Source organism: Pholcus phalangioides, unplaced genomic scaffold, assembly GCF_987345545.1.
Source record: "Pholcus phalangioides strain wild (caught in Gottingen) unplaced genomic scaffold, Ppha-v1.0 ptg000007l_1, whole genome shotgun sequence".
Lineage (NCBI taxonomy): Eukaryota > Metazoa > Arthropoda > Arachnida > Araneae > Pholcidae > Pholcus > Pholcus phalangioides.
This window is the reverse complement of record NW_028301600.1, coordinates 29,796,779-29,812,299: the sequence shown is the minus strand read 5'-3', so window position 1 is coordinate 29,812,299 and position 15,521 is coordinate 29,796,779. Positions and strand designations below refer to the sequence as shown.

The 15,521-nt window shown below is 34.4% G+C and overlaps 1 protein-coding gene across 1 annotated transcript in view; it reads left to right on the top strand.

Moving 5' to 3' along the window:
- The window catches only part of LOC149085156 (solute carrier family 4 member 11-like), a 251,979-nt gene that overhangs the window by 171,075 nt on the left and 65,383 nt on the right, over positions 1–15,521 (top strand). Inside the window, exon 4 of the mRNA XM_089233001.1 lies at positions 9,058–9,127. Within this exon, the coding sequence (XP_089089127.1) occupies positions 9,058–9,127 (70 nt within the window). The remainder of the gene's footprint in view (positions 1–9,057; positions 9,128–15,521) is intronic.

The following is a 15,521-nucleotide window of genomic DNA, read 5'->3' as shown; positions in this document are numbered from 1 at the left end:
AAGAGATTTAAATTCCAGTGAAACAATGTTGGGCTAGCTAGATTTTAGTTGCTGTCGTGCTCTGTGCAACCGTGCTTTGAGCAACCCATGCTCTATGCAATCAGTATAAATCTAGTTGTGCTACAAGATCGATCTGGTAAAATCGATAAATCCAGTCGTCTAGTCTAGTGAGCGACCACATTCTTCTTCATTCCCTGACAAATCTTTTCTTGGGATATTTCTTATAAGTCTTGTCGCGAGATTTGTGTATGCGGCACGAGATTTTCTTTATACAGTGTTTACCCCACCTCCTTCTACTCTGTATCGAAAGCAAAATTTTTACAATTCACAATTTTTAATTTAGTTTTGAATACCAGACTGTAATTGAAGACTCCGCTGCAAGGCAGCATGATCTCTAGTCACATTAAAGTGCCATGCGACAAATCGTTGGAAATTACTGAGCTAGTTGTATTTTAATGCAATGCCATTCTCAATATGTCGTGCGGCACAACTATCTGATTAATCTCGTGGCACCCCGAGGTGCAGCGGCACACTATTTGGAGAACCCTGCGCTATACACTTATTGGCTATAATTAGCTGGGTGTTCCCATTTTCATCTCAATGAGAAGTTAGTCTTTTAAATTCTAATTCCCGAAAAGCTTCTTTCCGTCGTAGAAATAATTCGACTTATGGAAATTAAGTCGGTGAGTTAGCTATATATATATATATATATATATATATCGAATTATTAATGCCAGCGATACAATGTTCTGGAGATGTAGGATGGTTTGGCTAGAATACCAGAATTATCAAAATGGAAAATCTTATAAAACAGGGTTAGTCGAGAAATAAGACGAAGAGTAGCAAGAGGGAGAGGTTGAGTTCGTTTTTAAGTTTGGACACGGAAACAAAAGGTAACTAGCAGTCGTGGAGGAAACGCGTGGATATATTTGGAGTTGATTCAAGTTTGTCTATATTACTGGAGGTGCAGGGTTCCCAGATTCCGACGGAGTAGGAAAGTACGGGAGAGATATACGTTTGGTATAGATAGCAGAGTATTCTGATATCCCGAGTGTGGAATGTTTAAGGTTGCGGCGAAGGAAGAAAAGTTTGTTTGTTCCATCGTAAGTCAGTTGAGATCATGATGCCGAGGTATTTAATTTGAGAAACTTGGGATATGGTTAAATTGCTGATTGAGTGAGAGTATTCAAGAGGAAGTAATTTACGGGTAACTCTCATGAAAATTGTTTTATAAATATTGAGATAGGCATCTGCCATAATGAACACCAGTCAGAGATGGAAGCCAGATTATGTTGGAGAAGTTCTTGATCGGACTCTTGGTGAATGATGCGGTAAATTACTCAGTCATCTGCAAAGAATCTAGTGGTGCAGTTGAGGAATTCTGAGAATTCATTAATGTAAATTAGGAATAATAACAGGGAGAGGACCGATCCTTTAGGGATACCAGTAATCGGTCCTTACTATGTGTTAATAGTAAAAACTGGTTAAAAGAATCAATAGAAAATATTGCTGACATAAAAGTCCCTTCTTGTAAAAACACAAAATGCAAACTGGAGAATGGTAATAAAAAATAATAATAACTTTTATCGTCGAAGAGTTGAATTGTTGTTAACAATTACAAAAAGAAGCTTTTGTATGATTTCGCAATTATTTCCTAAAAGTATCGCTCCATGTAAAGCAAACATTAAAAGGTTCGTAATTAAGTTATTACTTTGAATAAAGGTCAAATAATCGCTGAACGGAACATCATCGCTAATTATTTTTTATCTTTTTCTCGGAATAGAATTGCCCTAATAGTTCTTACTCGATTAGTACTGTGAAGATCTTGTTATATATTTCGACGTATAAACATGTATACCATTTCCATTTCTCAATTCTCGCTTTTGAATAAAAAACTAAGAATTATGGGTCGGTAGGCTATCATTAGCGTCTGAATATCGGTGATAGAAGAACTATTTTTCCCAATTCTAAAGCTTAGATGTTTAAACGAGAGCTTTTTTTAGTGATGTAAAACTCGGTACAAATCATATAAATCGTTGTCAAGTTTTATAGTTTGAAAATTCTTCAAATTAGCAGTGGTAGACCGCAATTGAAAATTCATGCCTTTAATGTTTCTTCTGGGGGAAAAAAAGTAAGAACATATATTTTTTTGTGAGAAATCGTGCAGAAGAAATCTAACAAGCGAGTGGAGTGAAAATAAATATGATAGCTGTGGAAATCGCGCTGTTGTGTTTCATTTCAAATCTCTCTCTATACGGCCATTTTCGTTCTTTTTCCACTGTTTCACTTCACTAGGTTTGTTTCTCGAATGTTGTCGAGATTTCCAACGAACAAACTTTCCCAAAGTAATAAAAAAACTGAAAATTTAATGAGAACTTAATGCTTCTTTTGGGAAAGCAAAAAAAAAATCTCTGCTACTACCGAAAAATTTTATTTTTCCTCTCCAAGTCTTTTATTGCTGATGGCTTCTTTAAAGAAATATATTTTTTTCAAGAATTCTTTTTCGTTTTTCCGTTTTCTCCGTAAAAAGAATTGTACAAGACTGTGGAAAAAAAAACTAAACTGATCTTAAACAATTAATAATTGTAAAGTTTATTTGTAATGACGGGAAAAAAATATTCATTCCCGTTAGCATTCTCGAATTTCCTCCGATTTACATTCCTAGTCTTTCATCATTACATTATGCAGCTCACAGAATCTATTCTGTGAGTTTAAAATTTTAATTCGAATCGTTAATTAATATTCATTAGCAACTTATTTGATAACTGGAAACCAAAAAATAATTCCTATTAATTTCGTAAATTAAGACTTCAAATTACACGCTTGTCGTCGATTTGCCAGTAGTAAATACATTGAAGAACCAAATGAGAATAAAAAATTGTAAAGAAATTTAAACCAAATTAAGTTAAAAATGAGGTAGAAACAACAACCACTCATCATGGAAAAAAAGAATTTACTGTATTTCAAATAACTTAAGTATTCATATTACTGATGAATGGTAATCACGCAACATCTGAAACATGAAAAGTTTAATTTTTTAGCGGAAAAATATTTCTTTCCTATATACTGTATGTATGCATATTTATTGTTATGTTTGCGATTGGCTTTTCTCAGTTAGTCCATTAATTTCCTTTCATGGCAGTAAACAATTACCTATGATAAATTATTTAAGGAAAAATAACGAGTAAAATATTCGCTTTCATCTATGAAGTAATTTTTGTTTTAACGTATAAAGCTTCCACATAAACAAGAGATAAAGAGGCAAACTATTGCTCACAGAAAATATTCAAAGCTGAAATTAGCAATATTTAATCCCCTTCGAACAAACACTTTGTATTTAGGAAAACGCAAGGATGAATCTATTAAGCTCTTGTTATTCGGAAAATGTATTCTGATTACCCCTCTTTTTTATTCTTATTTCGAAATTCATAAACAACTACGTATATAAATGGGCAGAACATTAGCTCGAAACTATAATAGTTCGAAACTTCAACACTGTAATTATGTATCTTGATCAATTAATATAACAAAAACTGCAATCTCTGTATTAAATATGTTAGAATGTCTACGCATTTATTAGATTCTTTTCTTTCTTTTTTTTCTTTTCTTTGTTTTTGATTTTCTATGATCACGTCACCTGGAAATTTCAAGTGATCGAATCTCACTGAGTCAATCATTTCAATAACAAGCTTGTTAGGCTGTTATCGGCAGCTCGTGAAACATACAGTAGAACAGACAGCTATATATACCGACAGCTGACATTTGAATTCATTTGACAAGGGCCATCTATCATGCTCTAGATCCTGAATATATTGATAGGACACGTTTACACAGTTGATGGAGACCTATTCTTGATGCTGCGACATGGGAAATGATCTACATCTATGAATCAAATCCAAATTAGTCTTACTAAACATTATTAGAACAGAGCTTCCCCTCCCCCCCCCCCACCTCTCCATAATCAACACTTTGTTGTTACTTCCCAGAAAGTTTCGATATTCTGAAACCGAAATCACAGTGAATTTTCCTCGATGAAAAATACCGCTTTTGTTATTACTGCAATTCATATACTTTTGAAACAAGCGCAAAAAGTTTCGTAGAGTGCAAGCAGTCTCTTCGCTACAAACAATACCGAGACATCCAAGTCAATACAAGTTCATAAATATTTCGTGTGTATTTTCCCTCCTTCAATATCTCCGTAAGAATATGCAGCATCCAGATACTTATTCGTGAAACAAATGCGGATCAGTACTTACTTTGTAATGGAAAACAATGCATTTCGAAAACACTTCGGTAATGGAATGGGAGAGTAGCGAAATACAAGAAGAATGTTCCTTTCCTCTTAAATATTCATTTTCATTAAAAGGAGATTAAAGAGTTGCGCTCTTTTCTCAACAAAAGTCTAATAACAGATTTTCCTACTGGACGAGATGTGGTGCCCAAGCACTAGAGAGGATATTCGATTTCCTGAAGGAAATGAGAATAATTATTTTAGGAGAACTAACCGCACGAAAAACCCATAAGAATATTACTTTTTTTTGTGTTTACTTCTGAATAAGAAAACGAAGAAAATCGATACCCACCTACCCAAAGAATTGCTGTAACTTTTGTATGGTTACCTGTAAAATATTCACAGATTGAATTTTGGAAACTTTTAAAGGCCCCTATTACAAAAGCCACAAAAGAAATTTCATCCACCGACAAATTCCACAGTATGAAATTGAACAAAAAAACATTCATGAAATATTTCTACTTAAAAAGTCTCGATTCTAACATGATGAAATTTCCTCATGAACAAAATCAAGAACATTTTCCATGGACTTATCTGATGTGGTTTGCCGTAACTATTCATTTTTCGTTGAAAATTCCCAAGAAATTAATTAGCGTATTATAATTAGATCTTTCTCAAAAGAATCCTTCTCTGTTCAGCATTTTAATTTCATTCTTAAAAAACCTGCGAGATGCGTCCAAAAAAATTATAAGCCAGATATTTCGGAAGAAACATGGTAGAAAAAAAATTAATTTAATTCTTCATTACTTTGGTGTTTTTCCAAGGGAAAAAAACTCATAATCAAAAAAGCAAATAATTAAAACTTCTCTTTCGGTAAATAAGAACGTAAGAAAAAATAAAAAACGTCTGTAGAATAAAATTGTTCATACATTTAGACGCAAGAGTTGCACATGTAAAATTGAAAAACCTCAAAACATACTCACTACTAAATGACATGACGTCGGGAAGAAACTTTGAAATTATTCGATATTTCTATTTTTTTTTCCGTTGTAAGCTATTAAAAATATTATTAGAATTGATGTTATTCTGTAATTTGTAAAAATGTCAACGGCTAATGATATGCAATAAACATTTTCACTCCGTTTTGTCCCAGCTGAAAATCGGAACTAACTACAAGTTGAAAAACAGCGAAAAAATTCACATAAAAATGATACTTTGGCATCAATGATGCTTCCCTCAGAAGTGAAGTAACGTCATTAATTTTCAACTCGGAGCATTTATATGTGTATTCAGTGAGCTAATGTATTACTATTTTTTGGAGTTTGATAATTTATTGCTTGAATATTTTTTCGAAATAATTTAATGTCTGATAGTTTAATTAGTTCTGTGATTCTGATTTTTTTCAGAAATTCTGTAAAATCTAATCGGATTAATTGCTACAATTTTTTTTTCAAAGAAATTGAGGCTACGAGGATTTCATAACCAGTATTCTGTCTTTAACACAAAATAAATTAGCATGACGACGTCTCTCTGTAATGCAAACGTCATATTCAAAACATGAAGTTTTTAATTATGTATACAGCAAATCGAAGACACACACTTTAATGTTTTATAAATTGGAAAATATTCTTCGTTAAGATAGAGAACTGAACTCTAGTCAATATAAAATAAATCTCTCAAAGTATTAATATTCATAAAACCTATTCCTATTTGAATTTATAATTTGAAAAGAAAAATATAGTTACCAGATTGAAATGGAAATCATTTTCTGTTATTCTAAAAAACAAAAATAAGTCATTAAACACAAAAATTTACTTTTTAGCATGTTATTTGTTTCTTTCCAGCTCATTAATCATCCACCGTTCACGAATGTAATAACAAATTAAAATATCATGGCTTCTCGAAAAATGATTAAATATCATAAGAGCGAAACGGGAAAATACATTAGGAAACTTTGAGAAATCGCACAAAAATCGCGTTTCTCGAAAATAACGCTTATTATTATTAATATCACGTCCTGTAATTAGACGACACTTCCAAAAATCTTCATCGTTAAAGCTCTCACACATGTATGCATATATAAATTCTTTAGAACAAGTTGTTAAATACTTACAAAATTGGTTTGCCACCGTTGGCCATCTGCTGCATACACACACACACACAAAATTTGTGAAATAGTGATTTTTCTCACAACAAATAATATGTTCCCGTAACTAAATTTCAACTCCATGCTGGAAGAAGACGGATGCGAGAATGTTATTTTATTATTATTATTTTAATAAAAGGTACTGTATGTATGCATGGTGTGGTAAAGGAGAGAGAGTGAAAAAGAGGGAGACATGTCACCGAAGATGAAGACGCGGTTTCTCATTTTTAAGGTTGCTTCCTTCATCGGTGAAGGAAAAGAAAAGTACTTCATCGTGAGCCTCTGTGATAAATAATCGTTGCTGGTGTGAATCTGAGTTCACTTTACAAAAGTAAAACGGGAGAAAAGAGAGACAGGAGAAAAAAAATGAAAAACACGAAAATACAACGAAATGTAAAGGAAAGAGATGTGACAGCAAAAGTGTACTGAATTTCAATACAATCTATCATGAGAGGTGTACCGAGTGTGGGTTGTATGATGTATCACACAACATATAACACTGCTGTAAGGAAGTGATTGATTTTTTTTTTTTTTTCTCCTACTCTATTTTTTCCCATGTCGCGCAATCCTGGAGCGTCGTTTGATAGCGCTTTGAAAATCGTAGAAAACTATCTACCGAGTCTTGATGCGAACATACAGGAAAAGAAAATTTAGAATAGGAAAAAAAAAATGAGTATTCGAGGAATTCTCGCCATTTTCGATCTTTTATCAAGATGACAATAATTGGAAGAACACGAGTATGACTAGCGGAAAAGGAGATTGTTTTTATTTATTATTATTTCGTTAACATCGACGTTGTTGAATGGTCTTCTGTTACGCAGTAGGCCACTAGCCGCACACAATGCGATTCGATTTTCCTTTAAATATGTGAATACGTGAATATAAGCAGGGTGGTCATAAAATAACTAAATAACCGGCCGCAAAAATCCACGAATGCGAATGAAAATCAAGTTACAGGTGTTTCAGAATTTGCACTCGACAATGAGTAAGGAAACAAAAACCTGGCTCCCGTGGTTACAGCAACAAAATTTCGAAAAAATTCAAATGGCAATGCTTACTTCTATGCATTGTTAAGTAATCGGAGCAGTAAAAAACCGTAAATGGCTTTGGAACGGTACCTAATAAAGCACCATAAACACCGGCGCTAGACGCGGACAAAGAAACGTGACGGAACAACCAATGCAAATTCAATTACTGCCTCAGGAAGTCCCCCCTTCCCCTAGAGGTTAGCTCACCATCCTCTTGTTGAGATCCTTTTTTGTTTGCATATATGTACCGTTCTAACGCACATTCATGGTTTTTCACTGCGCCAATCACTTAGCAATGAAGGAGTGTTGTCATTCGAATTTTTCGAAATTTTGTTGCTGTGATCGTAAGTATGGTTTGGGTGTCTCTCCTGATAATCTCGAGCGCATACTTTGAAACACCTATATCTCGAATTTCCTTTGCGTTCGTTGATTTTGCGGCCACTAGAGGCTCGTGTATCGACAAAGTTATTTTACGACCACCCTGCATTATATCTGTGAATCGTAAACAGTGCGTGCGGCTTAATGTGATCGCATCGGGACTCATGATTTCTGATCAAAAATTACCGATTGATAACTATAACTGAAAGAAATCCAAAAGCGAATACTATGGCCATACATCCGGGTTGATTAAACAGGACGTATGGAAACGGGACAGCTCAGTTTTTATTTTCCACATAACTGGTTGCTAAATGTTCAATCGTGGCATTTTTTTTTTTTTTTTTTAAACAGGATATTTGTGGTTTAAGCTAAAATCCTGTGTTTAACATTATTGTTCAGCCATTATGGAGAGTTTGAATGGAACTGTCTAACGTGTTTTACGAATGGCGATATTTTTTCAATATACATGAATCTCGTCAACTGAAAGAAACTGACCTAGAACTGAATCAAGGGTTTTTTACCTCACATTAATTGTTTCCATTACAGGTAGGCCAATGTAAAAGTAGCCTCATGTGCACATGGATTATGGAGGCCACTACTGATCAAGTAGGGCATTGTGAACCGAGTACGGAAATGTTTATAAAAAAATGGGAGAGGGTACATCATCTGACCTCCTACATGGCCTTGTAGATTGATAACGATAACTTATGGGAGAAAAAATATGTCCGGTTCCATCTTAGTTTAAAAATGAGCAAAGAAAGAACAATTTTCGGTGAAAACAAATTAATAACAGACTTAACTCCCGCGCGCGCGATAACTATAAAATAATTTTTCTAATGTTATGATATTAGTCCATTTCGTACGTTGCGAAAGTGATAAAAATACCCAAATGATAACAATATCCATAATTCTAATAAGCGACGTCTCTACTGTATAACAAATACGTTGAAAACTTGTAAATAAGATTACGTTTCTCTATTTTAAGTTTTAGATATTTTTGGGTATAACTACTTTAACTCGAAGGGAAAATAATTCTTAATCTTCAATGTTTATTAATTTTCAGTTACGTACCAAATAAGTTAATCTATGAAATTCAACAACTTCTAAATGTTTGAAAATTGTTTTGGACTTTTTAACCGCTTTTAATAAACCTTTGAGTGGATTGCGTTCTTTTAATAGCAGCAATCTATTTCCTCGGGCATTTTCTCGAAGAAAATATGTCTTTTTCCATTTCCAGAGAACACTAAGAATCAAAATATAATTTTTCTTTCCAGGTTTTGGACAGCAGAGAATCGCTCATAACTATTGCCGAAGCAAAAGAAGCTATATTTACCGAGGATTCTGGTAAGATCTTTAGATAAACAACCGCCTCTTTCTTTTTTTTGAACAAATAAATCTGAACCTTTTCAAATGTTCAATTCGAGGGATAAAAACATAACAATAATAGTAATAATAATCGGATTTGGACATTTAGAAATAGTTTTAAGATTTTTATCCCTCACGTCAATTCAGATGTAACGTGGGTGTTTATCGGAACATACTAAAAGCCACATCTCTGTAAACAAGTCAAAATAAATGCAACATAAATGAGTTTGAACCATATGCAAGAGCGTAATAATCCTAGATGTCTTATAAATGAAAATAAGTATTACGAACTACATTTGTGTGTCGACGGTTCTAAGAAAAGTAACTAACGACATCGAAGAATATTTTTATAGAAATTATTATTTTACTTACTAGGCTTCTAATCTCGAATAAAACCTTACCTAATTGGTATGTATTTATGTATTGCTATGTTTACAACCCATGATAAAAGAGTATGTTAAAACAATTTTTTTCAGTCAAACAACTTCCACAGTAAAAAGGCTTTTACTAATTCAGTTTCCAACTTCTTATCAGAAAACGGAAAAATTTAAAACCAATATCACAATATATTTTTTTTTTAGTGAATAAAGATAAATCTTGAATAAAATGATAAGCAAGCACATTTTGTGTTTTGATAATATTTATGTGCAGGGTGTTCTTTCTGTTAATGGACCGTCAAACTCAGAGGGTTGTTAGTAGACATCAAGAGGAACGAAAATTGCAATGGAACATGGCGTCACAAACTACGTTGAGAGGGTAAAAATCGCGAAAAACGCATGCAGGTTTCGACGTCACGCTGGAACGACAAAAAGTACAATAACAACTACAAAAAGAATTATTTGATTAATTATTACAAGAGTTGTTGGAAAAGTGGCAGCCGCTGATCATTACACAGTCTACAACGATGTAAAAACGATTCCCGGACGCGCTCGAAGAGACCAGGAATGCTTTTGATGTCTGCTGCAGCGACGGCAATCCGTACTATGAGATCCTCCGGCGTATCCATGGGCGTCGCATAAACGAGTGATTTAAGGTGACCCCATAGGAAAAAGTCACACGAATTGAGATCCGGCGAACGTGGAGGCCAAGCAACGGGTCCCGCGTGTCCAATCTACCTCCTTGGGTATGTAACACCGATTTGCGTTTTCCACTCTCTCAACGTGGCTTGCGATACCATGTTCGATCGCAATTTTTGTTCCTCTTGATGCCTACTACTACACCAAACTCTGGCCATATCGCTATACTGCAATTTACTGCCATGAAAATGAAAGCGGGAATCTGACTGGAAATGAAAGCGATGTCTATCGGTGGTCTCGCCTCAAGTTTGTTAGGGAAAATATCTTATCTAATCCTCCCTCGGATTCGAACCCAGGACCGGACAGCAACCTTCACGGTGGTAGATGAGCATCTTACCATCACATCACTTGGCCGATGCATCTAGATGCCTACTAACAACCCTCTGAATTTGTCGGTCCATTAACAGAACAATGTACAAATACAAAGACCACAATAGGCAAACTGCCCAACGAGGCGGCTGAAAAAAGATGCCCATAAGTAATACGGATGTGTCCATAAAAAAAGTATGGTTATCTTAATCTAAACATGGATAGTTTCTCGATTTATCCCACTATGTTTATCGTAATTCTTTTTAAACGTTTCAATTGTGTTAGAATACGACTCCCGGAGATCAGCTATTCTTTATAGCTATACCCTAGATATATAAATATAACTTGATATTCGAATATATTTCATCATTTCATTCACTTTTATATCCACCAATTTCTTATTTTCTTAGTGACTCAGACAAATCATACGCTAATGAGTTTAGGAATAATACTACTACGTACAAAAAGTTCCGACACTTATTTTATTACGGAAGAATGAATATGGATAGAACCTGTTTAATTGGTGTTTCCTTCGAAGTAACTACCTCATGCAATTATGCATTTTTGCCATTGTTCATACAAAGATGCAAATATGGATTGCAAGATTTTTTTTGTCGCATCCTTCAATGCCTCCGTCGCTATTCACTGCATTTCTTCGGAACCTTAGAATCGTTGCCTCTTAAGCAAATTTTTTATCCGAGGAAAAAAGTAAAAGTCACACTGGGCAAAATCAGGGGAATAAGCTGGTTGTGAAAGTATTGGAATGTGATGTTTTGACAGGTAATCTGACACCAGGAGGGACCTGTGGCCCGGCGCTTTGTCGTGATGGAGCACCCACGACTTGGCCTTTCAAAAATCTGTTCACTTTCGTCTCAACGAATCATGCAGACGTTTAATGACTCGCAGGCCCCTCCTGGTGTCAGATTATCTGTCAAAACATCACATTCCGATACTTTCAAAACCAGCTTATTCCCCTGATCTTGCCCCGTGTGATTTTTTCCTTTTTCCTCGAATAAAAAAAATGCTTAAGAGGCAACGATTCTCAGGTTCCGAAGAAGTGCAGTGAATAGCAACAAAGGCATTGAAGGATGTGACAAAAAAAAGGCCTGCAATCCGCATTTACATCTTTGTATGAACAATGGTAAAAATGCACAATTGCACAGAGGGTAATTACTTCGAATGAAACACACCAAATAAACAAGTTCTATCCATATTCATTCTTCCGTAATAAAATAAGTCCCGGAACTTTTTGAACGTCGTAAAATATCAGAAAGCTTTCTCTTTCTGAATGATGTACAACTATCGTTATATGGCTATTCACTACCGTTATGTCCTGAGAAGAGTTGAAACAAGGTACCATATATATTCTTAGTGAGATAATATTATTTTTTGATTCTCATTACAAAGTCTCACAAAAACTGACTGAGCTGGTTTTGAACTTGAGAAATCACTGGGTATACACTTTTTAGTGGATGTTTTTAAGAATGATTTTTCTGAATGGTACACAGTCTCAGGAAATTAAACATACCCATATAACCCTGATTAATCTTATTATAATAATTTATTTCCATCACCCTGAGAAAAGAAAGATTGTTCAGGAAAGAATTCAAACTATTGTAAGAAATTCAGAAAATAAAACACGATTTTTCAAAGGCAAAAAAAGTAATTTAGCGATTAAAAACAAAAAAAAAGACAATAACGAGATAAATTTCTGGATCCACCAACTAAAACAAGTATAAGGTTTCTTTTTAACTGAGTCGACGTCACTCTTATTCTACAGGTTTCGCATTTTCTTGTCGGTTTCCATGACGACAGCACAAAAATTTACAAGTTGCTGGGTTGTCCTGATATAACCTTAATCGACCTGGTCGACAAAATGTCTGAGAGTACCATGATAAACTGAAACTCACGTCCGAACGGGAAGTTAGTTGTTCGTCTTAGAAAACCCTTCAAATACTTTCTTGTCTGCAATGACTTCAATGCTTGTCAGATCCTTTCTTTCCTTTTTTTATATCTTTTAAGTAAATTGAAATTCTTTTATTGGCTCAATTAACATATAAAACAGAACTCTCGCTCTCTCTATACAAAGAAAAATAATTATTTTTTCCACTATAGTTTAAGAAAAGTTTTTTTTGTTATTGACTGATATTTGCCGTAAGATTATATTACACTATAATATAATTCGGTCTTTTCCATTTGTACTTTTTTCACTTGGACTTTTATAAATTTTCAACAAACGGTAAATGTGATAAATCCGGCCACTATGCATAACCGCTAAGCATTTTGGTAAGTTTGATAAATATCCCTAAATTTATCACTTTTCCCAGTCGTTAGTAAGTAAAAAAAATTATCCCTTTTATCGACGATTATGCATATTACCCAAGCGTCGTATCGACGGTAAATATGATAAATCCTACTATATGATATACTATGCATGATAATTCATACATGTATTGTATCATTAAATCGGGGTCCGACTATATTCATCACACATATCACACATCATATTTGGATCTTTGTTCATGTTAATCAAATTCACCAATTACACTAGTTCAGTGATTCTCAAACTTTTATCATTCCCGGCTCGCTTGCCCAATTCATGGTTCTTCTGCGGCTGCCCATAATAATTTGGTAGATATTTTCACTTATAAAAGAACCGCTTCAATGCATAAATAGGAACACAAATCAATATCTCCAGCTCGCCGCGACGCCCCTGACAAAGGTTGGCGATGCCCCCTTAGATGCACGACGAGCACTTTGAGAAACACTGTGCTACGGTATTATGTATAATCACAGACAAAGGCAATAAATTTCAAGTATTTATCTAATTTACAAACGACACTTTGTTATTATGAACAATCGCCGATAAAAATGATAATGTTTTAAATACTTATCAAATTTACCAACGACGCTTGGGTATTACGCATATTCACCGGTAAAAGTGACAAATTTATTAAACTTTCCAGTATGACTGGTAACAATGCATAATAGCCGATATATTTATCGCATTTACCGTAACCTATATATTCATTTTTATACTTGACAATAAATTACTGGATCCAACGTCCTCTACGTCCTAAAAAAGAAATTCGATGCCTGGAATGTACAAAGGATAAAAAAAAATGTTTTGGAAACCAAATACGCGGCAGGCTGTTTTTTCCGGGGGGTGAGGGGTGTGCTTTCTTTCGGATCCAGCCACACATTATTCAAGCAAGCGCATAACAATATGCATCCTCCTTTAATGCTTTCTTTTCTATATATATTCTCTCTCTCGCGCGCGCGAATCTTGTTTTATAAATTTATAAATTCAGCGAGGAGCGTCATTCGCCAAAGTTGCTCTGAAAGTTGTTGATGCTCTCTCACACGTGGCTGTAATATCTGTCTTGAGTTTCAGATGATCTTCTAACACTTTGGGGCTGCTGCAATTTACAGCAGACTTGGTCAAGAAATCTGAAGCCTCAAGTAGTTGATATGATCAAGTAGTTGTTTACTTCACTTGAACTCAAAGCTTTAAATTATTCGCGAAATAGAATTTATTAATATCGATAAATGCCTTCTAACATAATGTTTACTCCCTATCCGTGTTTACTCTGATCTTCGATTCAAAAGAACACGCAGTATCAAATGATCGTTTTCGGAATCATTTCGATTCTACAGAGTGTTCTGTGAGCATGCATGGCAACCTTGGAACCAAGCCTCTCCATAGTGGCAACTTTCATCGCCGGGCGACTCCCTTTCCCTCCCCCCCAAATAATTTTTTTTTTAATTTTTTTTTTCGATTTTCTTTTAATTCAAATCAATTTTCTTAAACTTTAGAAAAAATTGTGAATCTGGCATTCCATATGAAACTAGCAGTAAGACTTGGCACTGCCCGGGTTTCCTTCATATACTAGAAGCATTGAAAAAGGGATAAACCATTTTTTGAGAACCAAGGTGACCAAAAAGTAGCCATTCCAAAAGTCATTGTTGCTGGACAGTTTTTTGATCCCATCGGACATTTGCCCAGCTCCGACGAACTTTTTAAGTAGCCTATCGTTTAACTTGGGGCCTGTTTGGTACACATACAAAATTTGGCAAAGATTGGTATGAAATTGCGAATTTGTATAGATATGTACACAGAGAAAAAAAATTTTATACGTATAGATGTATAGTTTGGTGTTTTACAGCGCCATCTGTGTTTGAAATTTTTATTTATTTATCAAAAGTACTCTAGGCCATGATAAGTTATCTCAGTATCAACCGCCCCTTTTGTGTCAATTCTTGATTTGTTATAAATTTGATATTTATTCTTTAAAGATGCGGTCTTTGCGTGACATCATTTTGTACTCAATAGGATAATAGAAATCCTTGAACACAGAAGAAACTACTAAAAAAATCAAACTTCTGCAGTTTTTCACGATTCGCCATAGTTGCGTATGTTATGGTAGAAATCCGTAATAACTATGGAAATTCCGTAGTAATTGGCAAGTATGCCTGTAAGTCCTAATTCGGCCTTTATTTCATCGAACTTTCGTCGTAGAGGCATGGTTATAATTAAAAAAATGCTCATAATGTGTACAGGAATCACACTGTGCAAGTCTCGAGAATCAAAAAATACAGTACATCAAAAAATAAAAAAAAATCTAAATTTATATATGATACCCCGTCCTCTAACTTCCAATTAGAAAGTTGTGCCTTGTCTTTTCTGAAGTCAAAAAAAAATCCACGTTTTTAAGTGCGATATTCGCTGATATATTTGAATTAAAAAATTGGAGAATTATTTGGGAAAGAAAACAGTATAAAGTAACTGACAATGCTTTTTCTCTCATTTATGGTGTTCTTTCCTAACCCCTCCCCAAATTTTAAATTCAAATATATCAGCGAATATTGCACTTAATAACGTGGAATTTTTTGGCCTCACAAAAGACAGGGCACAACTTTCTAATTGGAAGTTAGAAGACGGGGGCCCGTATATAAATTTAGATTTTTTTTATTTTATGATGTACTGT